Here is a 26,021-nt window from a genome sequence, read left to right as displayed (position 1 = left end):
CGTCAGCCTTGCAGTGCAATGGCTGGACACATGGGCTTTGGTGGGAATGAGCACTTCCTGCCCAGGCAAACTGGATCTGTTGGGCATGAGGAAAAGACAGGTCAGCCCAGCCCCTCATTTCCTCCCAGCACTCACTCATAAAAGTGGCAAGGCACAGGCTTCCTTCTCCAAGCCTCTCTGTTATGGGGTGGGGGGAGGGCGCCTGGGTGGTTCAGCCAGTTAAGCGTCTGGCTTTGGCTCGGGTCATGATCTCACAGTTCGTGGGTTCGAGCCCTGCATCGGGCTCTGTGCTGACAGCTAGCTCAGAGCCTGGAGCCTGCTTCAGATTCTGTATCTCCCTCTCTCTCTGACCCTCCCCTGATAGCACTGTCTCTCTGTCTCTCAAAAATAAATAAAAAAGCATTAAAATTAAAAAAAAAAAGGGGGGGGATGGTCTTGAGGCCCCTTTGGGGAACTCCCTTCACTCAGATCCTCCTGAGTCCCTTCTGGGGGCATGCTCACAGGGACTCTGGCTCCACAGGCTAGAGATTATTCTTCAGAGTTGGGGGTGAGGGCCAGAAGGCCTGGAAAGCTTTCAGCACCAAGGTCTGATCTCCAAGGTTCAAAGACCTTTCTACCCACCACAAGCTGACTTCGGTCACAGGCTTTGCTCCCCCAAGGGAGGAGGTGAGATGAGACCCAGGAGTCCATGAGCACAGGCAGAGCCTGGCCAGCAGCACCAGGCAAATTGTGCTCAGGAGAAGGCCTGTGGTGACCACTCACGTCACAGGAAACATAAGTCTAGAAAAGTTCAGAGAGCAAGAAGCCGGGAAGGGGAAAGTGGACCCCAGCATAGTACATCCCCAGGAATCAGAGGGCTTGGGTGGTAGAAACAGCTGCCAATCCTACCATGACTCAGTGGTAATTTAGTCCCTCTAGGACTGTCCCCAGCCACTTTCTTCCCCATGGCCAGGCCAAGTTCCCCATGGCCTGCCCAAATCTCGAGGCCTGCCCCAGAGGAACCTGCAGTTCCAATCTGTGGTGAAGCCACCAGCCTGCACTGAGCTATACCAAACTCTGGAGAGGCTGACCTCAGGGTCAGGAGAGATGATGGGATAGGCTGACTCTCTTCGGGAAGCTAGAGCAGCTGAAGAAACTGGCAAGACCCCAAAGGCTCAGGTACCAAGGTTACCTCCCCATCCCCACCCTGTCCCCTGGAGCCTGCTAGTGCATGGCTGCTGTACCAGCTGCCTACAGTTCCCGCCTGCCAGGCGGCTGAGGGTCCATCTAATCTCCCATCTGTGGCCACTGGGCTGGGACATTGCCTGTCGAGCGGGCAGTCTTGGCACAGCGCCCCCAGCCTTGGATCAGTGTTTACGGAGCTGGTGTCCGGGCAGCCCTCACCAGTGACTCCAGCTAGAACCAGTCAGGCCCGGTGAGGGTGTGGGTGAGGCTGGGGGGACAGCACACCCCTCACCCTGTCTCAGAGCAGGAACCGGCAGCAGGCCAGCTGGGTGGGCAGGAGCACTCAGATCATGTGCACACACACATTCTCGGCTGATTGCCTGGCCTGCCTCCCTGTTAGCGAGTGGGGCAGATGAGAGCACGTGCTTTGCAAACAGGCTGAGCCAGGTGTGATCCCAGTGCTGCCGGAGTATAGCAAGTGGCTTCAGGCAAGCCACCCTGCCTCTCTGAGCCCTTAGTTTCCTCATCTTACCAAGTCAGATGCTCATGCCTACCTAGCTCCTAGGGTGGTCCTGATGATTAAAGTTGACAATCTTCCTACCTCTAGTCTCTCCCCTCTACTCCATGATCCACACGACAGCCAAGGTGGCTCACTGAGGATACTCTGCCCTGTTGCAAACCTTTAATGGCTGACCCTGCCCACAGGATACAGTTCAAACTCTGGCCTGGCACTCCAGGCCCTCGGTGACTTCATCCCGTGCCTGCCTTTTTCCAGTCCTGTCTCCTGCTGTCTATCTGGAACCTGGACTTCCACGGCAAACCACTTGCCACTCAGCCCATGCTCCATGCTTGCTTCTGCACGTGCTCTTCCCATGCCCACACCACTGCAACCCACAGGCAGGCTCCTCACGTACCCTCAGACCTCCCCTTGCACTCTGGCCCAGATTCCTGGAGGGAGGCTGGAGGGCCTAGGCTGTCAGGCTGCAGCCAAGTGTTGGCCACCTAGCTCCAACCCAGGCAGAAGACGCTCACTGTAAGGTCTAACCGACATGTTCTCAGGGTTAGGTGAGCAGGGTCCTTGGCCTAGGCTAACTTCAGCCCCCTTTCAGGGCCTGCCTGCTGCTGATCCATGTTCCTGGCTGCAGCCCATCAGGGGTCCTGGCACCACAGCTCAGTACCTCACTATGCCCAGAGCCCAGTCTGTCCCAAATGTCCTTCACTGATCCCTGGCCAGCCCCTTCCTTGGCTCCAAGCCCTGTTCCTAAACTCTTTGGGCCAGGGTAGTGTTGACCCATGAACCCCAAGCTCAGTCTCCAGGGGTCACCAACCTGTACCATGGCCTGAGGTGAAGCAGAAAGTGGGTACGGGATGAGGATGCTGGGACGTGGCACTGGCTCTATGCCTGGGAACTTGAGATGTGGCAACCTGGCTACACCTGGCTGGGTCCCTCCCTCCATCGTAACTGAACACACTGCTGCCTCTTCTCAGATGCCTGTCCTTGCTGGCAACAGTCTAGGTGGGGTAAGCCTGAAAGCTGTGGCCTGGGTGGTGGCCCGTGACCCTCCTGGATGCAGGGGGAGCAGCCATCCAGGAGCCAGCTCTGACAGGCCAAGCTGTGGGGCACCAGCCACTCCTGCTGATCTTATCAGGGCCTGCCGCAGGCGCCACGAGATGGAGAACCTGTTCCATGCAGCCTGCGCCCACCACGGGAGCCAGAAAGTGAGCGGAAAAGCCTGTAGGATAGGAGCCTGGTGCAGCTGTGTCCTGTCCCAGCACCCCACATACACCACCGGCCCACCATACTGTGGCCCCACCCTGCCCACAGGCCAGCCCCCACCCCTGATGAGGGCACTACCTTGTAGAGCGTGTTGCGGATGATCTCGATGTTCATCTCATCAAGGTCCTGCTCTGAGATGCAGTCCTGGAAAAAGGCCGCTGGGAAAGAAAGACGTGGGGGTGAGGGTGGGCAACTGGATTCAGCCTAGGCAAGAATCCTGCTGCGGTTTAACCACCCCTGCAGGGCACAGAGGGCCCCTGTCACAAGGCCCAGCTGGCTGGGGGTTGGAGGGCTCCCAAACCAGTCTGGGTAATTGCCTTGCAAGTGGCAGAAGCAATACTCTGGGCCATGTACACTGACCTGAGCTTCTCCTGCATCCTTGCTCCTAAAACTGATTTATAAAGGAGGCGGCCAGCCATACATGATCTAATCGCCTCTGGGGCAGACCCAAGCTCAGACCATGCCAAAGACAGACTTGCATAAGAGGCCATGACATCCTCCTTTCTTGAGGGGCAGCTGTGGATTAGGGGCCTAATGCCCATATATCAGCAACCCCCAGGGGGGCCTGAGGCCCACATTTGGAAAACCAGCCTCCTTCTTAAGGAATGAGCTGAGTGGGCATGGACCAGGGACCCAGAGGGCCAATGTCAGGCTAAAAGCAGAGGGCACAACAGAATAGAGCTTCCTCTGCCTACAGGGACCCACAGACTCTCTGATCTGTCTATTCTTTAAAGATGGAGAAACTGGGGGGAAGAGGGGAGCAATAAATTAAAATAAAATAAAGAGGGAGAAACTGAAAAACCACAAATAGCCCTGAACTAGCTCAGAGTTACTGGAAGAGTCTATGGCAGATAGGCCTAGCAGGTAGGGCTCAGGCCTCTCAGAACAGGAACAAGTACAGCCTAGAAATCAGTGTTTAATCCTGGAGGCTTCCTGGAGGTGGTACTCTGGGGACAAGGATTGTGGCTATGAGGGCACTAGCTAGTGACAGTCTTAGTGCCTTCTCTCCAGCCTCCAAGACAGGCAGGAGCCAGCATTGCCTAGGTGGGGCCCTGCAGGAAGCTCCCAGTTCCCCTTCCTCTCTTGGCCTCTGACACGAACCCTGCATCCTGCCGGACACTGCCTGACCTGGCCCCTGGGACCTGCGCTGTGGAGGCGAGTGAAGCTCTTGGCTCCCTCCTCTGCCTCATAGGCAGCCAGCCACTCTGGCCCAGCTTAGGGCCGCAGTGTGTTCGAGTCCCAGGACTCTGAGAGACCTGGGCTTCTCCCCACTCCATGAGCTCAGCCTTTCTCTGCATTCTGAGAAACTGGCCAGTGTCACAAAGTTACATGGTCTAAGTCAGGCCCTGGGGGTAGCCTGCCTGGCCCAGCAAAAGCAACAGGAAAGGAATTGAAGGTAGGGCAACAGAATGGGAGGGAAGTTAAGGGAAACATAAAGGTAAGCAGCAGGGGGCAAGCCTCCCGTTATGGCTCAGTATCACCACCCCCAGATGTCCACAAACCCCACACCTGGAGGTGCTGCCCACCTCCTCTCCCCTTCACCCCAGTGTCTCACCCAGGGGCGTGTCCACCAGAATGGCATTGTAGAGCTCGGCAGGTGTCTGCGCAATGTTCACAGCCTCCATCTGCTCAAAGCTGCCTAGCGGGTGGCACTTGGGCACAAGTTCGGCGATAGATCTCTGGTGCAATGTGCCCGTGATAAGCAGGATTACATTGTCAATCATGTAGCTGTAACTGCAGGAGCCACACAACAGCAGGAAGTCTGTCAGGGAGGGGGGTTTGGAAGTCCTGACCCAGCACTGTGCCCCTGCCCCCCTCCTCCCGCACAGGCCACCAGTCCCTCAACAATGAATGAGTGCGACCTCGATTGTGCCGCTGACCAGTACCCTGGCTCACCTCCCTGCCCGGCTGCACCCCTACTCCAGCACCAGGAGTCTGAGACATACATGGCTCCTCCCTTCGGAGTGTGGCACAGATTCACACCCCTCAAGTGTTGGGAGGAGGTAACTACCCCACGGTGTGAACAGAGTTCTGGCAGGGAACACGGAGGGAGGTACAAGGCCAGCCTGGGGATGAAAGAACTGGGAGATGAAAGTGTGTTCTGGGAAGAGGGAACAGTGTGTGCAAAGGCCTGGAGGCATTCACTGAGCGCCTGCTGCATTCGAGGAACTGAGCACAGTTCAGGGTTGGCAGAGGGGAGGAACCAGGGCAGTGCTCCTAGCTTGCTGGGGCCTGGACGCTGGTCCTTCAGGCCAGGCTGAGGGTCCTGACTGCATTTTGAGCACTAGGGATCCATGAGCAGGATGTGAGCAAGGAGTATCACAGTCCTGTTAGGGTCATTCTGGCTGCTGGGTGGGAGTGCAGGGAGGGGAAGATGGCAAGGGGAGGAAAGGCTGAGCAGTAGGATGGGGAGAAGCCAGAGAAAAAGGGAAGCCAGAGAGGAGCCAGTGGGAGGGCCCCTCTAGGGTAAGGCCCCAGCGCAGGCAGAGATGGAGCAGGTAGATAGCTGCCCTGCACGGTTCCACTCCAAAGGCAGAGCACCACCTCCTCCTTCAGCCCAAGGAAGGCTCAAGCCAAGTATCCGCACAAGAGGCCTGGAGGGGACCCAGAGGCCTGGCCAGGGAGGCTGGACTCAGGTTGTTAGAGGCCGGAAGCTCTGCGGCTCTCTGCTCTGGGTAGCACATGGGCAGCAGAGGGGGCTGTGGAGCCGGGGAGGGTAAGGCTGCCCAGTTCAGACTTGGCAAGGGGCAGGGCAAGTTCTGCTTCCAAACTTTAAGCCAATGCCACAAAAGAGCCAGGGCAGAGCTCTGTCTAGTCACCTACGTGGGGATGGGGTGACAAGGGGGGAAAGGCCCCAGGCACAGTCAGGTGGCAGTAACCACAATATTCCTCCAGCCTGTCACCATCAATAAACTCAGAGTACAAAAGTGGATGAGGCCTGGGGGTAGGGGCACCACCGAAGGGTCAGAGCTAAGGTGGCGGCTGGGCCTGAATGGGCACTGAACACAGGCCTTGCCCTAGTTTTTGGGTGGTCCACAATTAGGCCCCTCTCTTGGGAAAGTATTTTAAACACCCAATGCTGAGACTGTCCATGGAAGACCCCTGGAGGTCAATGGCTCTAAATACCAAGGGAAGAAAGGGAAAGGGGTGGCCCAGGCCTCAACTCAGAGAGCCAACTACTGGGGGAGCTCCTACAAGGCCCTCCAGGAAGGCGGCAGGAAGAAGCAGCCACAGCTCCAGTCCTAGCCTGACCCCCACTCCCTCTGCTTGCTGCACCCTCCCCCAGCTCCCACCCAGCCCAGCGCCTTGCTGCGACCTCTGCTCTCCTGGGCTTGGGGCCAGGCAGCTGCCCTCTCTCCGCCCCCAAACCGGCTGGGTCAGTGACAGGATGTGCACTGAGAAGAGACAGGCCGTCCCCTTCTCACAACTGAGGGCCTCAGGCTTGTAGCTGCAAGGCAAGAAACCCAAATGGCCAGCCTTCTGTCCTGGACCTGACAGAGCTGGCAGAGCAGAGGGACCTCAGAGAAGGCTCACTAGAGTTTGGGCCTTGGCCTCTAGCCCGAGCCTGCATCCCCTCCACCCTGGACAGCACCCTTGTTCCCGATGCCTCCAGAATCTCATGTGCCACACAGGACCTATGCTACATGTCACCTCCCTCAGCCCTCTACCTGCACCCCAACCAGCCCCTCTCCAGACGTCCTGTTCCCTCAGACAGCCACAAAGACTCCTGCCCTCAATCTGAGGATGCTCTTCTCCACTCCCACAACCTTATGGACAGGGAGCGGGAGATGGGCATACCTCTTAGGCCTCTACTATCTGATTGACCCCACAGCCACCAGCATCACCAACCCCAGTGTCCAAGGAAGTAAGAGGTAGTATAGACACTTGGCCTTGTCACACCATCAGGCAGATGACCTCCATGTCCCCTTTCAAGGGTCCCCATGCAATGGCACTGCACTCCCCATCTAGCCTTGTCTTTTCAGAGGTATCCCCACAAGACAGTCTCCTTTCTCTACACCCCTCCACTTCTTGAGCCCAGAACCCAGGGTATCCATTTATTTTAGGGACAGGGCTGGAGGCAGGGCTCAGAGGAGGGCCTGGTACTCCTCACGGTCCTGGCCTGGACTCAGTGGAGAGCCTGTGGGAAGACTCTGCCATCTGGCTTTACTGTTGTCCCTCCAATGATGTGGAACAGGCCAGCTATGAGTCACTTTTCAGCCTTGACAGCAAATGTAGGGGCCAGTAGCAGTACCTCCTAGCTGCCCAGCGCCTCTCCCGCTAGGAGTCCAGGCTGGGCACCGAGGAAAAGCCGAGCCAGTTAAGGGCCACTTATGATCGTACATCCCCAGCCCCTCCCAGGCCCCCCTTTTAACCCAGGCTAGGCCAGCACTGGATAATCCTGTGCCAGACCCAGCTCTTTCTTCTCCCTAAGTCAACTACAAGTTGCTGCAGAAGCAGGCCCTGCTTTTCTCCCCAGCTCAATGAGAGCCAGAATCCTCTTTCCTGGGAGAAAGGAGGCAGGGAAGGCCTGGCAGAGATGGGGCTGGCTTAGCTGTCTGCTTCTCCCCCAAGGCCAAAGCCGTCAGCAGACAGGGACATCCTCCTCCTCCTTGCCTGGCTTGAGCAGCTGCCTCCCTACCCCCAGAAAGCCACTCCACCAGTCCTCCCCTCATTTGGCCTCAATAGCAGAGAATAAGGTTCCAGCTGGTCAGCGTCTCCCTCCAGAGGAAGACAGCTGGGGAGTGGACAGGCGGCTGCCCGCCAGGCCAAAGAGGCCCTCATAGGGTGGGAGTAGGGAGTCTGTATTCCTCTGCCCAGAGGCCCTCCCTTACACTGTGCCTTTAAGACTCAGCTTGGGCCTGCAGAAGTCTTGGTTGGGGTTTAGGAAGCCCCTTCTTCCAAGAAGTCTTCAGAGCCCCTAGCCAAGCCCCATCCTTCTGCTGTGCCCTTTGGCGCCACCTGCTGGAGAAGCATGGCTTACTTCCACATTCTTCTCATCTTGGCGTCAGAGGCCGGCCTAGCACTGGTGAGGCCAAGATGACTAGGTACCTCTACCAGTCTGTCTATCCTACGGCTCCCAGCAGAGGCTGCTCATAACAGTATCTGTGCTCAATCACATCAGAGTCCCACAGAGCCCTGCCTAGGGAAGAAAGCGAATAGAGATATTAAGCTATGGCCTCAGCATACAATTTGCCAAGACTGTTTCTCCTGTGCAATCAGGATAACTAAAATGCAGCCCATAACAGAGTGAGTAAGGCCCTGACCTTCTCATCAAAATTCTGCCCTTCCCCAGAAGGTATGTTGGGGTCTTCCCACTTGACCTAAGCTTTCTGGGCCTTGAAGTGCTCCTGTGTGCTCTCCCTTAGTCAGTATCACTGCTGGCTCTCCCGCAATGCAGGAGTCAGGTCTAGCCCAGGACCCAGAAATCATGGCAGGCCTAGAGCCCCAGCCTGTATAGACCGTGCTGTGACCCAAAGACAGTTATAGAGAGAGAGGGCTAGAGAGCCAGGATAGGGAGGCTTAAGATAACCACCAGGCCTCTGCAACCCATGGTACAAAAAGTTCTTGGGAGAATGGCAGGTATGCTACAAGGCCCATGGGGCACTTTAGGCCATTGTCCTGGACAAAGCCGCCTTCCAGCTGCCCACCCCAGGCAGGTGGCACTGAAGCCCCTGGTACAGAAGAAAGACTGGACCTCACCTCTCCCAGATGGTGCAGGTTACCATGCCCAGGCTCTGCCAATAGGTACCAGGCTGCTGCACACTGGGAATGGCACCCAGGGAGGCTCATTCATTTAAAGACAAGGGCCACTGAGGCCCACCTGAGAATCCACAGAGGCCAGCCTCACCTTTCCCACAAGTACTTCTCCAGCTTCCTTTTCAGAGCCTACTTTCCTATGGGAAGCCATCGTGAAATTGTCTAGATCAAGATCTCCCTTCCAAAGCCAAAAACCCCTAACAGAGGCTCCATTCCAAGTCACACAGCACATTAATGGCTAAGCCTGGAAGAAATCCTTAGTATAGTGACATATTACATGTTATCACCATGAAACTGAACTGAATCATCTAAAAACTACATGACTGATGACAGCTTACTTCACAGATTCTCACTCACTCAAGGCCTATCTCCTCCACACCAGGCAGCACCACCCACTCTCCTAAGCAGTCTCTTTCACCCCACCTGATCTTTGAGTCCTCTTAATGCCAGGAAGACTCTTGTGACCCTGGATCCATTTGTGGCAGCTGCCCACAGGCCTCTCCGGGAGCTGTCTACACCACCCCGACACTCATCCCCTTGCATTCATGTGTCCCCCTCCCTCCTGGCATTGGGCCTGGCCCAGAGCTAATCCTAGTTGTGTTGGCTGAAGGCTGGCTGGGATCAATAAAACCACTGGACACTGTCTTCCACCATTGGAGGGCAGAAAAGACCTTCATCAGCTTCTGTCTGTACACCTTTAGTGACAAGAAACCCATCACTTCCTAGGAAATCCTGTTCCAGCAACGCAAGGGCAGTTCGGCAGGCAACTAAGAGGCTCTGAGGAACGGAGCAGGTTGCGCTCACAGTAGTTCCAACCTCCACCCCGGCTGGGCCAGCTTTGTCTGTGGGCAGTGATGGCACCGTTCCCTCAAGTATTCATATTCGGGATGGGGCCACTAGCTGACGCCTCCCCTACCTGGGGGGAACGATGCTCCTCTCTCTAGTTACGCTCCTCTGGACATCCCTGGGGTTTGAAGCTCAGGACATGTATGGTTCCCTCAGTCCAGAATCTCCCCTTCCCCAATTCTTCCTTAAACACCTCCTCAGCCATATAACCACCTCCTCAGGGAAGCCAGTTATGAGTTCCCAGTCTGGGGGAAGCTGCTCCGAACAGGCCCTGGCCCTGACGGAAGGGCTCCCCTCTTCCTGCAACACTGAGGATGACCCAGAAAGGAAGAAGTAGAGAAGGTGGAGGGGAGGAGGAAGAGCAGGCAGGGAGGTAGGAGTTACATGGCAGACACACTGTGAGAGGAAGGAGACTGCTGGGTGAGAGGGCTGTGGCGCCTGATTAGGCCTGGAGACCTTGCCGCACAAAGGTCAGCGCTGATCTTGGTCAGGGCCTGTGGTGGAACGATGGGACAGTTGGGAGCAGACTGGAGGCTCAAAGGATGGGCAGCAGTGGGGGGCGGGGGTGAGAGAACGCACAGTGAATGTGAAAGTGTAGGCCCGAGGAGACAGTTTTAAACAGTGTGAGAGATTTGTGCTTGTTCAGATGCTGATGAGAAGAATCTGGAAAGGGCAGTGGCTGCACAGACAGAAAAATAGGTGAGTGGCCCCTCAGGGTCCAGGGAGTGACATGAGGGGACTCAGGACTCTGGCAGAAGGACCCAAGAGAAGGAACCTTTGCCATCAGAGCAGGGTTGGGGATATAGATGCAGCGCTAGAAGGTGACTGGTTTCTACTGTCTCTGTGGAAGGTGGGCCATCTGCCCAGAGAGAAGGCTGGGGGCAGGAGCAGGGTGGTGTTTAAAATGGTGAAGTGGTCTTCTCAACCTTGGGGGGGGGGGGCGGGCTGCAGGCTGCTGGGTAGGACGTGCAAAAGGCCGGCTGGGCACAGACAAGCCAAGGCCAGCTGCACTGGTGAGCACTCACGTCTGGCAGCAGGGATCACCGCCCAAGGCCGGCTTCCCCAGCTTTGCTCTAGGCTGCGGAGGTGGGGGAGGGTGCCTCCAGGCCGGAGGCTGCTGGGATTCCTCCAGGGCTGGGGGGCTGCCAGCCAGGGCGGGACTACAGGACAGGCGGCCAAGAGAGCTGCGGATGCTGGCAGAAAAGTACTCAAATGATGGACCAGGGAACCTTAGCTGGGGAGGGAGGAAAATGAAGACAGAAGGGACAGCAGGGGAGGAAGTATGGCCCAGTGTCCTGCTGAGTCCGGAACCCACGTCCCTCAAGGGACTGAGAGTGGGCTGGAGCGCCTGAAGGCTGTGGGTAGAGATGGGGTGCCTGACTCAGCGATTTCAGGGTGGAACAGTTCCAGTAGTGACATGGCCTTGGGTAGCCATCGGTGGGGGTGGCTGAAGTGGAGAGCAGCGGAGCGGGTCACTGGAGATGACGAGGTCATGGAACGAGCAGCCACAGGCTCAGACAGGCGGACACGTGGCTGCTGAGCTCTTCCTGAGTGAGGGCAGGAGTGAGAAGCTGGGAAGACTTAAGCCACAATCACCCATGAATGGAAGGGGCGGGGAAGTGACAGCCTGCCACAGGATAGTGCTTGGCTGCTTTAAGCATGCTTGGTGCTTGTAGCCAACCTCCAGCAAAGAGCTGGCGGCTATGTGGCCTCAGTCACGCTCAGAGCCCTCTCCCGTTTCATGGCCTGGCAGGCTGAGACCAAGCTTCTAAGGGCACCAAGAAAGGCCCAGGAGCTAGCTGCACAGGCAGGTGGCCAAGTGGACAGTGGGATGGATGACAACTGCCCTCTGACCACTGGCACGGGTCAGCCCTTCTCTGGCCTGCCTGGCTGGCAAGGCCAGAACATTCACCAGGAAGCTCAAAGAGCCTTGTGCAAATAAGGTGAAGGCTGGGCTCTGGCAATAAATTTGTTGCTTCCTGGTATGTCCCCAGCCCTGGCCTTGAGGCAAAGGATACATAGGCCCAGGCCAAGAGCTAACACATGGGACACTTCAATGTGACCCCCATCTCAGCAGCACAAGACATGGCCCATCTCTAGCCTCCTGCCCCAGCCGGGCGATGTAGTCTGTACCTTGACCAGAGCCAAGGAGATGTAATTACAGGCCCAGCCAGGACAGCAGGGAGGGCCCCAGAAAGGAGGCCTGTAGCCAGTAAAGAGACTGCTTCCTGGCCTGGGTAAGTCCCCTGAGCCCTTCAGGGGTCCCAGCCTGTGGCCTCTACCCAGGGATAGAGCCCTTCTGGCTGCAGCCCCTACTTCAGCAAGTGGATCTTCAGTAAGTGGCTGCTCCTTGCTGGGGGTGGGAATCAGGACAGGCAGGAAGCACCTAGTGGGCTAGGTGTGCCCATTTCCAAGGAGGAAGGGGGGAGCACTGAAATCAGGGAATGGTAAGAGCTCAACAGTACCTAGAAGTACCCAGTATCCAGAAATACTTCCCCACAACACACACCACTAATGCAGAGAACATTCATTTAAGTCAGCCACCGATCACACCTCTGGGGCTATCTCTTTGTTAACCAGGTCCTGGTCATGGCTCCTGGGCTATCCTGACAGAGAAGACCTCTCTATCTCCCTGTTTTCACAACCTGGCAAGCAGAGGCTGCCTCATCCAAGTTCCCTCCCCTAGCCTGCAGGTCCGAGGGCCCTTTCTTCTGCTCAGCTTCTCCACGAGCTTAGTGGAGCCAGGACTACACCCAAGGGTTAGACAAGGGGGAAGCTACGCAGCCATGGTCATAAGCATGTGGGCTTGGGCCAGAACTGGGAGAGGCAGCCAGGTGTTCAGCCTTCCCACTTCCCTGAGACCCAGGGCCAAAGAGAAGATGGAGAGAAGATGGAGAATGGGCCTTAGCCCAGACAGGCCCACAATGCTTGAATGGTCCATTCCAAGAACCTGGCTCTTCAGAGTTCTGCCATCCCTGACCCCTGACCCCAGTCTGGGAAGTGGGGACCCACTGAGCATTCAGAGTGGATGCTGCAAGATGAGTGAGGAAAAGTGCTCCCATCATCCTTGGTCTCCTCACTCCAATGTCTGTAATGCCAAGGGTGCAGGGAAGGGGGCTTCATCCAACATTACATTGTGGGACACTCTTGCCTGCCCGCCAGATTCCCAGCCAGCAGTGGAATGACTGGTGGTGGCCTGGAGGTCCAGGGTTGTTGAATAACCAGCCCAGCTACACAGCCCAAGAAGATTCTGTGGGCAGCTGGCCTGAGTGCGTGCTGGCCCAGCTGCGGCAGGAGCAAATACCCTGCCCAGTGGGAGGGGAAGGCACTATAGGGCACACTTACGTAATAAAGTCCAGGAAGCTGGCGAGTGGCTCATAGGCGTGGTTCCTCATGTGGCGGAACTCCACCACCATCTTCTCTTTGAGCCGGTCATCAATAACTGACACTGTTAGCGGCGATGCCTCGTTGGCCAGGAAGTTGCCATAGTCAGTGCTCTGCAGGTGCAGCTTCAGGTCTGAAACCCAAGGCAGGGGCATGGGGAATGTGACAGCTGGCCACGTTGAGCCTCCCCAGGACCCCAAGACCCATCCGCACCTCAGCTCCAGGGCCCAGCTTCTCTGCCATTGTGTCCTGCTACTACCCTGACCTCCTGTCCCCACCTTCACCTCCCTGTTGGCTCAGGGCCTACTCCAGGGCAGTCAGACCAAGGCCCTAGAGATATCCCAGACTCTTGGGCCATGAGCCAGTACACTGGGCCCCAGAGTCCAAGCACAAGTAGAACAAATTGTTCCTCCAAATGACAAGAAGGCCTGGGAAACCCCAACCCAAGGTGCCATTTATCACCCACAGCCTTTGAGGCCCTTCAGCATGGTGGACTCTGGGAGGGCCCTAACCTAGAGCAGAGTAAGTATTGAGCCCTGCACTCCACGGCTGCAGGGTTAGAAGAGCAAGCCAACATACTCTAGGCAGAAACGATGTAAATGAAATAAAAAAGAAGAGGCCACAATGGGGAGTAGGGTGGAGAGGACACCAAGACAGGACTGAGAGGAGGAGAGAGCATGCCAGGCTAGGTCACAGCAAAGGGCAGGGACAGGAACATACAAAGGCAACAGCCAGCAGGATGGCCTGAGTGACAAGTGGCCTGGAGGGCAAATGAATGGCATGAGGGGGAGCTGCAGCTGGGAGAGGAGACTGGCCTTGCTATAAGAGTGGCTGGAGGCAGACAGGCCAATCCTCTGGGCTCTTCCGAGCAATTAGGGATGTGGGTGAGGGAAAAGGGAGGAGAGGACAGAGCAGAAGAGCCTGGGTGGGCAGGACAGGTGAGACCTAGTGAGATCAGGGCAACAACCCAAGAGCTGCCTGTATTTTGGCCTTGGCTCCCACCCCTGAGGTTATTATCTGCCCAGCAGCCAGAGCAATCTTAAAACACAAGGGAGAGCACGTCACTCATCTACACATCCTCATCTTAGGGCCTTCCCTGTCCCTCTGTCACCGGATACATAAGCTCCATGATGGCAGGTATCTTGGGTCACTGCAGGACCCTAGAGCCTAGAACAGGCATTATTGTGCTCATTAAATTGCTGGCGAATGGACAGAAAGCTGGTGAAGACAGCAGGGAGGTTTACTCCTGGATTTGGAAATGGGGGACACTACAGCAGTGATGGCAGTACCAAGGACAGTGGCTGGGAAGGTACCCATGTGTGCATGCATATATGTGTGTGAAGGCCCAACGACCAAGGCCACTTCTGCTGTAAGGGTCTATATGCTTTCTGTCCCCTGGGGAGGTTGCCCAGGAAGGACAGAAAGGGTCACACTTGTGAACATCTGCACAAGCCTCTCTGATCAAGCCTTCCCGTGTCTGTGGGCCTGGAGGGCCTTGCTCCCTTGGGCTGAAAAGGCAGGGACGGTGTGGCACATAATCCCCAGTGAAGCCCCTACTCCTGCATCCCATCAGGAGAATATTCCCAAGCTGGAGTCAGGAGTTCTACAGGAGAGACAGAAAAGTATGTGAAATGGAGAAGCGAGAGGGAGGGAGGAGTGTGCATGCCCCTGGGTTAGATGTCTTCTACTTGCAGTTCTGGGTGGCACCGAGGTGGCAGGCAACATTCACATCCTCTGTGGCTCTCAGGCCCTCACAGAGTGGACTTTAACCTCATGGGGTCTGTAGGAGGCCTTCACCATCTGATGCTTTTGCCACTGTCCTGCCACTCACACCTACTTCTCTCCATGGACACCCAAAAGTGGGACAGAACCGAGGGTAAAAGTGGGGCAGGGAGAAGGCACCAGCCCTCTGTTTCGCTCCATGAACATGCTGCCTTTTTGACAGGGAAGCGTTCACACCCCTATGTCCTCAACCCAGGCCATCTGCCACGAGTCCCTGGCCTAGGTTCCATCCTTACCATGGTCTGGCCAAAGTCCACCTATGCTTAGAATGAGGCTTGGGTTAGAGAAGGTGTTCTGCTCAGGAGTACTCGAGTTGTTGGAATAAGTCACAGAAAAATTCTTAACCACAATCGACGACCATAACTGATGGTTGTGTAATGGTACATCATCTTGTATTCCTACCTCTAGTCACGGGCTTTATGTGCTAGATTTTAATATCCTCGACCCTGGGAAGATGCATAATTCTTTTTAAAAGAAACATGTTTACTTGCACGTGACTTATCAGTTCTGAGAGATTGTTAATATTCTCGGAGTGGTTTTTGTGGATGTTAAACAGAGTAAGAATATGAATCGATCCCTCTTCTTATAGTATTGAAATTAGTTTCACTTAATTTATCAAGTCACATTCATGCCCTGATTTGGTATACTTGTATCTGTCAAACATTGTGATACTTGAAAAACAAAGTGGGTGAGGGGTTCTGGCCAGAGCACAGCAGGTGCTCAAATCCCCACTAGGGGAAGCTGCGGAGCGGACAGCCACTGGAAACCAGGGCTGAAAAGCGGTGTTCCAGGTCAAACCATCTAGCATAGCAGCTGCCAGACCGAACCTGTGCGTTTATCCACTCGGCCACTGCAGCTAGCCGAGAGCCCATTTCAGGTGATAAGACTTTCCTCTCCAGCTCACAGCTGGACCTGGGGGCCAGGCCAGACGTACAGGGCAAAAACTAGAGCAAAACCCCGTGGCCAGGGGCAGGACTCCTCACACCAATGGCCCGTTACTCTCTGGGACAGCAAGTCCACACTGTGGACCCCTGCCCAGCCTCCTGCCTCCCACCCTCCAAAGGATCCTCGCAAGCATGCTGGAGGCTTCCCGGAATGCTGCCCCTACCTCCGTGGCCTCAGCTCTCCAGCAGCATGCCCGGCCTCTGCCTTTCTCCACAGGGCTTCTCTTTGCTGGGAAGGTACGCTCAGCAACTGCCTCACTGCCAAGTACCCTTTCCCTCTCCAGCTCCCATGGACTCTCCTTCCAATACACTGGTCAAGTGGGAGTCAGCACCCCAACCCAGGGGGAAGACCAGACCCGCTCTAATTGGAAACAAATGGGTCCCTGCTGTGTACTCAGCTTCCTGCTAGAAGCAACCTGTGTGTTGGACTTCCCAGCCATGCCCATTTCAGATTTAGAAAAGAGCAACCAAAGGGAACGCAAAATTTGTCTAGAGTCCCAGTCAGGTGTAGAGCAGCTGGGATGTGGCTCAAGCCTCGTGGTTTCTGTCATCTCCAACTCTGGCCTCTTCTCCTCCCCCAACTTTTACATCTTTGACCACATTTCCCCACGGCCCTTGGCCCAGTTATGGACCCAGCTGCCTAGACAGGCTCTAGTCCCGGAAGAGTGGGCAGGTTGCAGAGGAGTGAGAGCAGCCAGGATATGTCCCCTGCATGACCTTGGAGTCAGCCTGGACACTCACTGCCCACCTGCCATCATGACTCAGGGACAAGCCCCTCTGGTATCACTTGTGGCAACAACTATTCCTAGAGAAGCCAGGAACGTGTGCACATGAATGAGAGGAGCAAATCTGAGGGGTGGACTCTTCTTTGCACACCCTCACCCCACTTTGCATGCATAGGGCCTCGCACAGGCCTTAAAGCAAACACCCCTGTGCCTTGGCTGCTGCGTTCTGCTGACACTGCATCTGGGGAAGCCACGGCTCCCAGCAGTGCTGGAACACAGACGGGTGGGTGGTTTCTGCTGGCGTTTGTGAGATCAGAGCAAACCCGGGAGACTCTACCCAGAATCCTGCCCAAGGCCCAAGGAGTCTTCCTTACCAGGAAACTCATTTTTAAAAGCCCCCAGGGATGATGTCAAAGGGCCGTTCCAGACCACTTTCCCTGGCCAAGCCCGTGTCTCTTTATGACCCAGGGAGAAGGGACAGCCTGCCAGCCAACAAGGCGACTTGGAGGCAGGCAGGCTAGCCAATCCCTCTACTTAGACCACACAGGGTTTCTGAACCAGCTCTGACCCTGTTCAAGAAACCTGGCGCCCAGAACCAGTTACTGGCAGCCCCAAGCCCTTTAGACAGTCCTCAGTGCTGGGATGAGGCCTGCTAGAACCCCACCACACCAGCAGCTTCCTGCTCTCTCTGAGGGATTCAGAGAAGGGGGTGTGACTGGGGGTGGGATCTGAACACAGGAGGAGAGGCCTGGAACTTGTTGGGAGCTTCGTGGGAGACCAGGCCACCCAGCCCTGGCCCAGGCCCCGAGGGCAGCCAAGGACGCCAGGGGCTCTGGGAAGGCAGGGGCTAGTTCTGCTCTGTGCCCTGAGCTGAGCAGCCTAACAGCCACGGTGACAGCCCCTGAGAGCACCAGACGTGCCTGGGCTGAGGCATGAGCAGTGTTCTGGTTAGCACACACTCAGGGGACTGCTCTAGTCTACCCACAAGTCCAGCTGTCTACCCCAAATCCTCCCATCCGTGGCCCGACACCAGGAATGTCTGGCCAGCTTGGGAGCTCTCATAGCAAAAAACTTCCTCAGAGGCTGATTTCTCATGTCCAAGAAGATACTGCTATTAGGAAGTTCTCTCTTCAGTCTGACCTAAACCCCTCCGCAAAAGAAGCCCACCAGCTCAGTTTCCCAGTGCTTCTAGCCTCCCCTGACGGCCCTGGGTTTGCCTCTCAGCACCCCTCCCCCACCCAGGACCTTCCCATACCTCCTCTGCTTCCCAGGATCACCTGTCCCGATGTTACCATGACTCTCCCCACGACTCCCATCTTCAAGCGCCATCGAGACCTCCTCACCACCATGATGCCCTTTTGCTGGCCTCCTGCCCCATATCTTGACTCTGCTCCCAAGCCAACTCTCACACCATCACTAAAGTGAAGTCATCCAACTCCAATGTGTTGTCACCTTTACCCAGCGACTTCTGTGGCCTCAGAGGTAGAGCCCTGCCTCCTCCCTACAGCTTGTGAGGTCCCACGCCCTCAACCCTGGCACTGCCTCAGCCTCAGCCCTTGACTCTCTGCTCTACTGGTCCCATGCTTTGACAAGGGTGACCTGTCTATGATCTCTGCCCCAAACAAGTGTTTCAGGGGAAGTCTACAGGCTGCCCTAGGGAAAAGCCCCTGAAGTACAGGAAACAGGGCTGCTTCCTCAGGCCCAGTTAGAGAGGCCTCTGCCCTCCCTCCTCCACAGGGCGCCCCATGGGCCTTGAGGTTGCCCGTGTCAGAGGCCCTGGCTCCAGCAAGGTTCAGCTGAGCAATCTGAAGGCTCCTGGGCAGGCTGCAGCTCCACACCCATCCAGTATGGCTGTTCCCTCGGGCCTCATGGGGCACACCACAATCAAGCTGGCTCCGTAGCTTCCCCCGTCCTTCCACCCCCTGCCTGTCCCTCAGCCTGTATCTTCAAGGCCAGGACCTCTCAGCAGCAAAGGCCTGGCCCCAGCTGGCACCTCTGATTACCATCCAACCCCTGATTAGCAAGAAGGCATGGAGACCGCTGGCCTGACCAGCAGCACTCTCTTCTCTGTGTGGGACAAAGTGTGGGCTTGGCAGTCAGTCCCAGCCAGGCCTTGAGAGGTGGCAGCTGGGCAGCCCTATTCTCCATCCATTTCCTGAAACCCTTCCCAGATCCTGCCAGCCCTGAAAGTGATCTTTCAGCCCCTCCAGGACTCCCAGAGGCAGGCAGCATGTGGCCTCTCCAGCCCCCAAGCCTCTGGAGCCCCTCCCCCAGGGCTCCAAGGAGGCAGGAAGGGAGGGTCTTGGCCCATGCCAGAGGTTGGTCCCACACTGCCCCGGGGGCCCAGCAGGCATAGAGACAGCTCCTGGCACAGTACACTAGGCGGGGCGGCCCCCTGCTCTAGACTCACCCACAGCCTCATGGCCCATGGAGGGACCCTGCTGGCCAGCTGGCCACGGCACAGTGCGAGAGGACAGTGTGTTCCCAGACTTCACTTCTGCTTTTCCAGAGGTCACTCAACGATGCTCTCCTGGGGAGCTCAGGGGTTTTCAGGAATTGAGGCCTGCTGAGTAAAACCAGATGTGCAAATATGCTCCCTAGAGCCCAGCATGCCCAGCCTGCCACTCTCTTCTAGGGTGATGGAGTCTCAGAGATTGTTCTACCACTCCCCTCTGCCCAGGTGAGGGGCCTACTTTGAAGAGACTGAACCTGGGTTCTACCTCCAATGCTTGTTCTGCCCCAGAGGCTCCCTAAGGCTGCAACTTCCAGGGACTCAAAGCAGGCAAACTCAGACAGATGGACAGATGTGAACAGATGGTCAGGCTGGTGGCCCAATAGAGCCACAACCCCACCTCGGCAAATGTGCTATGTCTGAGTCTCCTCCCCAGGCTTGGGGGTGGGTGAGACCTCTTCTTCATATCAGCTCCAAAGCAGATGTGTGCACTGGCTGGCTGGCTCTGCAGGGTCAGAGCATCACAGCTGGAACTCCCAACATGGAAACCATTAACCCTGGGTTTACCTGGGGCCTGCAGCATAGACTAAGCATCCTTTTTACCCCCAGACCTCTGCCAGGAACCATCTTAGGACCCTTGCAAACCTCACATAACACCAACTGATTAGCTCTGGGTTCCAAATCTTCCTAGTAAATGCCTGGCCTTCCTCCGCTCCCTCAGGTGCTGCCTACCATTCCCCATCCAGACATCCAGAACCTTGTCACTGCCCATCTCCCCACCAACTGAGATGTCCATGGTCTCTTGCTCACCAGTTCTGGTCCACCCATTATCCATGAGCTGGTGCATGCCACAGCCCCTGCCCCCTGCCCCCTCTGCAGCCTAATTTTGCCAGATCACTGGTTTTAAGACATTGCTCCTTAGGTGGCTGAGTGGGGCAGGGAAGTGAGAACCTGGGCTTTGGAACAACAGTGACCTGGCTTCATATCCTGTTTTACAGCTTGGCTCTGAGCAGCCTGTGGATCCCTCTGGATCCAGGCTCCTGGCTGGTCACCTGGTGAAATTGCCAGCCTTCCAGGGCACCCGTGACAGATACAGAACAGAAGCAGGGTTAGGACTGAACACAGAATACCACAGCCCATCTCTCCTGGCACAGAGGATCCCACCCAGAGCTTCTCAACCAAGACCCTCAGCCCCAGTCAGGTGGTATGTGTTCTCGACTCCAGCCTATTGCACAGGCTATTCTATTCGATACTCCACAGAATGCCCCTGCCCTTCCTCTTCCTGATTAGTCCCAATCCTTCCTCTCTGGCGTGTCCTCCTCCTCACTGTAAAGGCTGTGGGGGGCTTTGTGCAGCATAGGCATGCAAACACACAGGCCCCATTCTGCTGTCTGCTAGGGAAGGAGGATCAGAGCTGACTCAAAATCTGGGACTCCTATCCCCAAGCCCACTTCACCTACCAGAAAGATCATATAGAGCCCCAGGCAGCCCCACGGACGTGGACAGAGGCTAGGACCCAACTCTGCACCATCCACCACACCCTGACCTGCTGCCCTGAGGGCCTTTCAAGCAGGCAGGAGGTGGAGCAGCCCAGGGCAGCTCCTGCTCCGTGGGAAGCCCCCAGGCTGGCGGGCCAGCAGTCTCGGGAAGAACCTGGAGTCTGCTGCTGGCATGGCCACATGCAAGTTACTGGGTTTCAGTTGGCGTGAAGCAGAGCCCTTGCAGGGAAAGGACAATGAGTTCTCCTTCCTCGGTCCATGGACCAGCGCTTTGTTTCATGCTGGAGTCCTTTCCGCGAGGTGAGGCTTTCATAGAGGGGGATGGGACTGACCCACACAGGTGGTCCAGCTGACACCATGGACCCATGACACTACTTGCCAGCATAGCAGATACACGGATCAAATGAGTGTCACTCCCCACGTCCAGGAGCAGCAGGATGTCCGACCCAGGTTTACCACCTTCCTCTCTGCTCTAAGACAGGTGGCAGGTGGTGGTAGAGCCACATTTAATTACACTTAACTTCTTAGTTAGGAACACCTAGTCCTTGAGGTGAGAGAATGAAAGCATCCCTCACATTCCATGAGGAAGTCCACCTATCGGACAGTCGGGAGGGTGCCAGGCAGGCGACGGCCTCATGTGCCAAAGGGAGGGGCAGAACTGGTTATTGCTGCACCCAGGGCAAGTTCCAAGTAACTCTCCTCTGACTGAGTGTAGATCCGCCTGGATATCCCCTCACCAGAACATCCCCACCCAGGCCCTAAGGCTCCATTGGGACTGGCATGTCCCAGGGAACACAGGGCTTGGAAGGCAGCTTCCCTGTGTTTCCCTGCCACAGCCCAGACTGAGAACTAAGAGGCCCAGCCTCGCCCTGGGAGGCAGGGGCCACACCTCTGCTGCTGCCCTGCACTTTGACCTTGAGCAAGCTCTTCTCCGGGCTTGCCACCACAGTTATAGAACCTCCAGGTAGAAGTGGATCTGGGCCTGCAAGGAAGAGCTTCTTTTCATTTTACTAAAGATGTTAAGTTTGCCTGGGTGTAAGTGAGAGAGGTAAAGTGGTTGGGCATGGCCAGGTGCCAGGCAGCCCAGAGAGGGCCAGCTGTGGCGGGGAGCTTTGCTCAAAAGCTGGCCCATGCCCATTTCTGGTTCCCAGGGCCCACTGGACTGTATTGCCTGAGCGATCCTATCAGCCCTTTGATGCTGGGCTTCTGTTCTACATGCCCAGGGCCTCTGGAGGAAGGACACTAAGAAAAGCTGAGACTCACTTGGATGGGAGAAGGGCAGGTTTAGGGCTCCCAGTGGCTACTGTTCACAGCGAGATTAAGTCAGGTCAGGTGGGAGCATCCTGCCAGCTCCGTGGTGCCTAGAACCAAAGCTTTGGAAATACTTGTTTTGCTTAGACGTAGGCCCTACGGATGGGCTAACCAGATCAAGCTTCATTTGGGGCTATAAGCCATGTTGCTCTTAGCACAAAGCCTCATTTACTACAGCTCACAGAAACTGGAAACATCCCAGGCCAGAAGCAGAGTTGACCCATTCTATACCCATGACCAGCAGAGCCAAGAGGCTTGGGCCAGGCAGGAAGTAGCAGGAGCAGTAAGCATCCAGGCTGGTCCTGGATAGAACCTCACAGCCCTTTACCCAACCTGCTGAAGGACCTGGCGGGACAGATACAGGGTAAGCAGTAACATGCAGACTGAGCACGATCAGTGTGTGGATTTGGGCCAGCCCCTGGGATAGGTGGGCACCTACTCAAGAAGCCTCATAGCAGAGGCTAGGTTCAAATGATGGAAGCCAATGGAGGAATGGGGGTGACAGTGAGGCAGGGATCCTGGGCCAATTGAAGAAGGGGACCCCATCTTCACCCAGGCCTTGCCACGTGGTATCTGCCTTGGAACTTAAAAGGATAACAGGGTAGGGAAGACAGATGAGCTATCACCCATGGCCTGGCAGCCTTAGGGCCCTGTGTGCTAGGTCATGTGTTGCAGCTCATTCCTTGACTCCCAACCCTTTAATCTCTAAGTTTGATGCCATATGGCAAGGCCTAGGGGAATGGTGAGGGGCCTCAAAAGCAGTGCCTCTCTCACCTGACCACCACCTCCTGAATGGGGGGGCCAGGCACACAGAGGCATGGTTCAGGCATCTTTTAGTGAACATATGCAGGAATGAGAAGGAAAGTACTAAAAAATGTAGTGATTGGATAGGAGGAGCTGAGACAGGTGTCAGGAGATTGTAAGCAAACCCTTGGCCCTAACCTGGGCCCAATTTCCCAGGTAAAATAACAGGGTTAGATAAGGTTACCTCTAGGGGGTGGCCAGCTCTGACATTGTCTACGCTGGTCAGACCTAGATCACATGGACTCTCCACAACTCAGTCCCTAAAGGCCACTCAAGGGCTCAGTGAGCCTAGAAACCTGGCTACCCAAGGAGCAGCCTTGGCAGAACCAATGGCAGGTGCAGGCGAGGCCTGGCTTTGTGGAGCCTCTAAGCAGCCACCAGAGCAGGGCCAGGCAGGAAAGGCTGAGTTGCAACAGTGAGGACACCAAGATGACTCCTTAGAGGGGAAAGCCCCATCCACCAGCCAAACGCAAAGCCTCAGCTGAGGTTAAGGCCTGGAAAAAAAAAAACGCTGCCTGAATAGCCAAGGAAAGACAAAATCTGGGCAAGTGCCCAGGGCCAGGCCAGAGTTGGCCAGGAAAGCAGCACCCAGTCAGGCTGTTCCTCCACACACCCCTTTCCCAGGCCACAAGTCTGCCTGCCATTCCTTGGGACCACTCAAGTTCACTTGGTGGCAGCCTCAGTCCCGGCCTTCAGGCTACAGGGTGTCAGATGCTGACAGGTAGTGCAGGTGTCAGGCTACACAAGAGCAGTCTACCCTACAGATTGGACCTTCGGAGCCCTGATTCTCCTGCTTCTAAAACAGGAGGAATATTCCGGTGCAGGACGGATTTAAAAAAAAAAAATAGCCAAGGAGTGTTACATGAGGCAGAAGCCAGGGAGATCAAGGGAAAGATCCCCCAAACTGGGGTGCAGAGTGGAAGAAGAGAGCTGTCCATCACCTGATAACAACCCCTTTCCAGCATGACTGTATGTACCTACAGTGCCCACAGAGTTTGGGGTGCCTGGTTTGGACTCCTCCCAGAGTCACTCTACCCACATGTACCTATATGTGTCACATGAATACCTGTGTTTCCTAAAGTGATGAAGTTGGGAGGAGTCTGTCCTGAAAATAATTTTCCCTCTCCTGGAGGGGCCAGGGACCAAGAGTGGAGGCCACCTGGGGGAGAGTGGTGCTACTGGGAGCCTGGGAAGTATGGCCCTGATCTCCGGGCAGCCTCAAACTCCTGCTTGGAGCCTGGAAGACCACTGGTTCGTGGCTAGTACACTGTGCTCCAGCTGCTGCTCTGAGAGCTGCCAGCATGACCCAGGTGGTGGTGAATGAGGACAGCTTGATGCTTAAGGGTGGAGCACTGTGCACTGAGCACGAAGGTGGAGAACCTCAGAGAATGCTCCCCAGTGTCTCCTTCCCAACCCAGGAAGCTGGGGCACAGGGAGGTGAGGGCAGGAAGAGATGGACAGACAGGAGACACCTAGTCATGAGCCCGACTTAATCTGAGAAGGTCAAGGGGGACTTGGGTGAGGGAGAGAAGTAGGGTCCAGAACAAAGTCCCAAGGGACAGTGGCCACAGGCAGGTGTTGTGCAGAAAAGCAGAGGAGAGGTAGCCTGGGTGACTCACTAGTCCAGCCACACCTCCCTCCCCAGCTCTCCAGCAGCCAAGTGATCCTGGCACACCCCCTTGTGGCCACAGGGGGGATGGCTTTGTAAACAGCAAGGGGCTCCACTTTTTCTCCTTCTGGACATCTCACCAATTTAATCCCTGCCTCAGACTTCTAGTCCCTATCTTTCCCACTCAGCGATCCCTGGGGGAGGAGGCTGCAGGCACCCACAGAGTCACATAGGAATGTGTCATAAAGAATATCGAGGTAGACATGAATCTGGGAAATCCAGAATGGAGACCAGGTGGGCTTGACTCTGGTCATGAGGGATTTGGTCAGCCTTGCATCACTGAAGACAGAGCCTTCTGAGGAGCAAGACTGGAGAGGAAGTTTGGGCATCCTCAGGCCCCTACGCTCGTTTCCTAGCTCAGCCAGATCCTCCCAAGTCTCCAAATCCCTTTATCCAGCTCTCTACCCCACCCCATCCACCCCCTCTACTGCCTAATGCTGTATCTAAAAAAAGCGGATGCTGGGACGCCTGCCTGGCTCAGTCGGTAAATCATGCAGCTCTTGATCTCAAAGCTGGGAGGCTGAGTCCCACGTTGGGTGTAGTGATCACTCAAAAATATAAAAAATAAAATAAAAGCAGGAACTTAATAACCCAGAAACAAGACAATCTATGCCATGGCACACCCCTCCAGGATGGGGGCCTTAGCTTTTCCTCCCCCGTACACAAAGCCCAGCACTGTGCCAGCACCAATGAGTGAGCTGTCACCCATCTAATCATGTAAGTATCTATTGAGCATCCACTCTGGCTCGGCACTGTGCTGTTGAATCCTCACAACCTACCAAGTGATTGCATTTTACAGGTGAGGAAATAAGCTTCAAAATGCTAAATCACATGCTTAGGATCACGTAGCTAGCCAGAAAGGAATCCATGGTCTGCCTGATGCCCCGCCTCAGGTCCCAGCAACCCATGGAAACCACCGGGGTCCTGAACCCAAGCAGACAGAGATGATTTAGAGAAGAGGCCACTGCATCATGTTCTCACACCTGTTCATTCTTGATTCAGACCCTCAGTGGAATGTGTTTGACCACTGAGCCCAAAGCACAAGAACAGCTACAAGTCAGTAAAAGGGGCTAGGGTGCTGTAGCAGGCACCCTGACTATAGTAGGGTGGCTGAGTGGGTGGTCTGACAGGGGGCAGGGACCAAACCATTGGAAGCAGACTTGGGCACTTGGGGACAGAGGTTCTTTCCATCTCATTTCAAATCTAACAGCCCTGATGTGGGCTATGCTCAGTGTGTGCCACTAAGAAAGCAGGAAGGCGAGACTAACACATTCCAGAAGGGCTTTATGCAAAATACTTAAACGAAAATGTTGGGGCCTTTCCTTCTCTACCGCCCTGAAACCCTTGTCACACAGAACGCCTATCTTCAAGTGTCCTGGATGGCTCACATTTGCCTATGCTGAGGCCACCTCAAAAGGCCCTAGTCTTGGGTACACACACGGGCTCCACCTCAGAAACCAGGCCCAAGAAATCATTGAGTAAATCCATGGAAAAGTGTGTTCTCACCCAGCAGAGCAAGTTCTGACACGACCCCTGGGGCAGGGCTTGTGAAACAGGGGCTAGCAGGCCCTGGGCTAAAGTATATACCAGAGCTAGATGTAATCAGGGATGCAGAGCAAGAGGGGGTGTGGAGCAGGTGAAGAAGGAAAGAGAAAGATGGCTGGAGGAGAGGTGAGCAGTTGAGCTGTACCTGGACAGGGACCCTGGGTCACCAGCCCTCAACTACTGCCTGGGCTGAGTCTTCAGGCGTAAAGAGAAGGGGCCCAAAGGGGGTTCCGTAGGACTCAGAGCAGCCCCACAAGGCTATGAACCAAAACCTGGGAGTCAAATGCGCAGGGTCACCAGCAGAGGTCTCATCTTGGGTGGCTTGAGTAGTTTCTCTTTACATACTTACATGTTCTAATTTC

At 55.7% G+C, this 26,021-nt stretch overlaps 1 protein-coding gene across 1 annotated transcript in view; it reads right to left on the bottom strand.

Moving 5' to 3' along the window:
* The window catches only part of ATP6V0D1 (ATPase H+ transporting V0 subunit d1), a 40,089-nt gene that overhangs the window by 1,855 nt on the left and 12,213 nt on the right, over nucleotides 1-26,021 (bottom strand). The window contains exons 2-4 of the mRNA XM_029925199.1: nucleotides 12,890-13,061; nucleotides 4,497-4,675; nucleotides 3,020-3,099 (exon numbers count right to left, since the gene is read on the bottom strand). Of these exons, the coding sequence (XP_029781059.1) occupies nucleotides 3,020-3,099; nucleotides 4,497-4,675; nucleotides 12,890-13,061 (431 nt within the window). The remainder of the gene's footprint in view (nucleotides 1-3,019; nucleotides 3,100-4,496; nucleotides 4,676-12,889; nucleotides 13,062-26,021) is intronic.

This window comes from Suricata suricatta, chromosome 16 (assembly GCF_006229205.1).
Source record: "Suricata suricatta isolate VVHF042 chromosome 16, meerkat_22Aug2017_6uvM2_HiC, whole genome shotgun sequence".
NCBI lineage: Eukaryota > Metazoa > Chordata > Mammalia > Carnivora > Herpestidae > Suricata > Suricata suricatta.
This window is presented reverse-complemented; position numbering and strand designations above follow the sequence as displayed.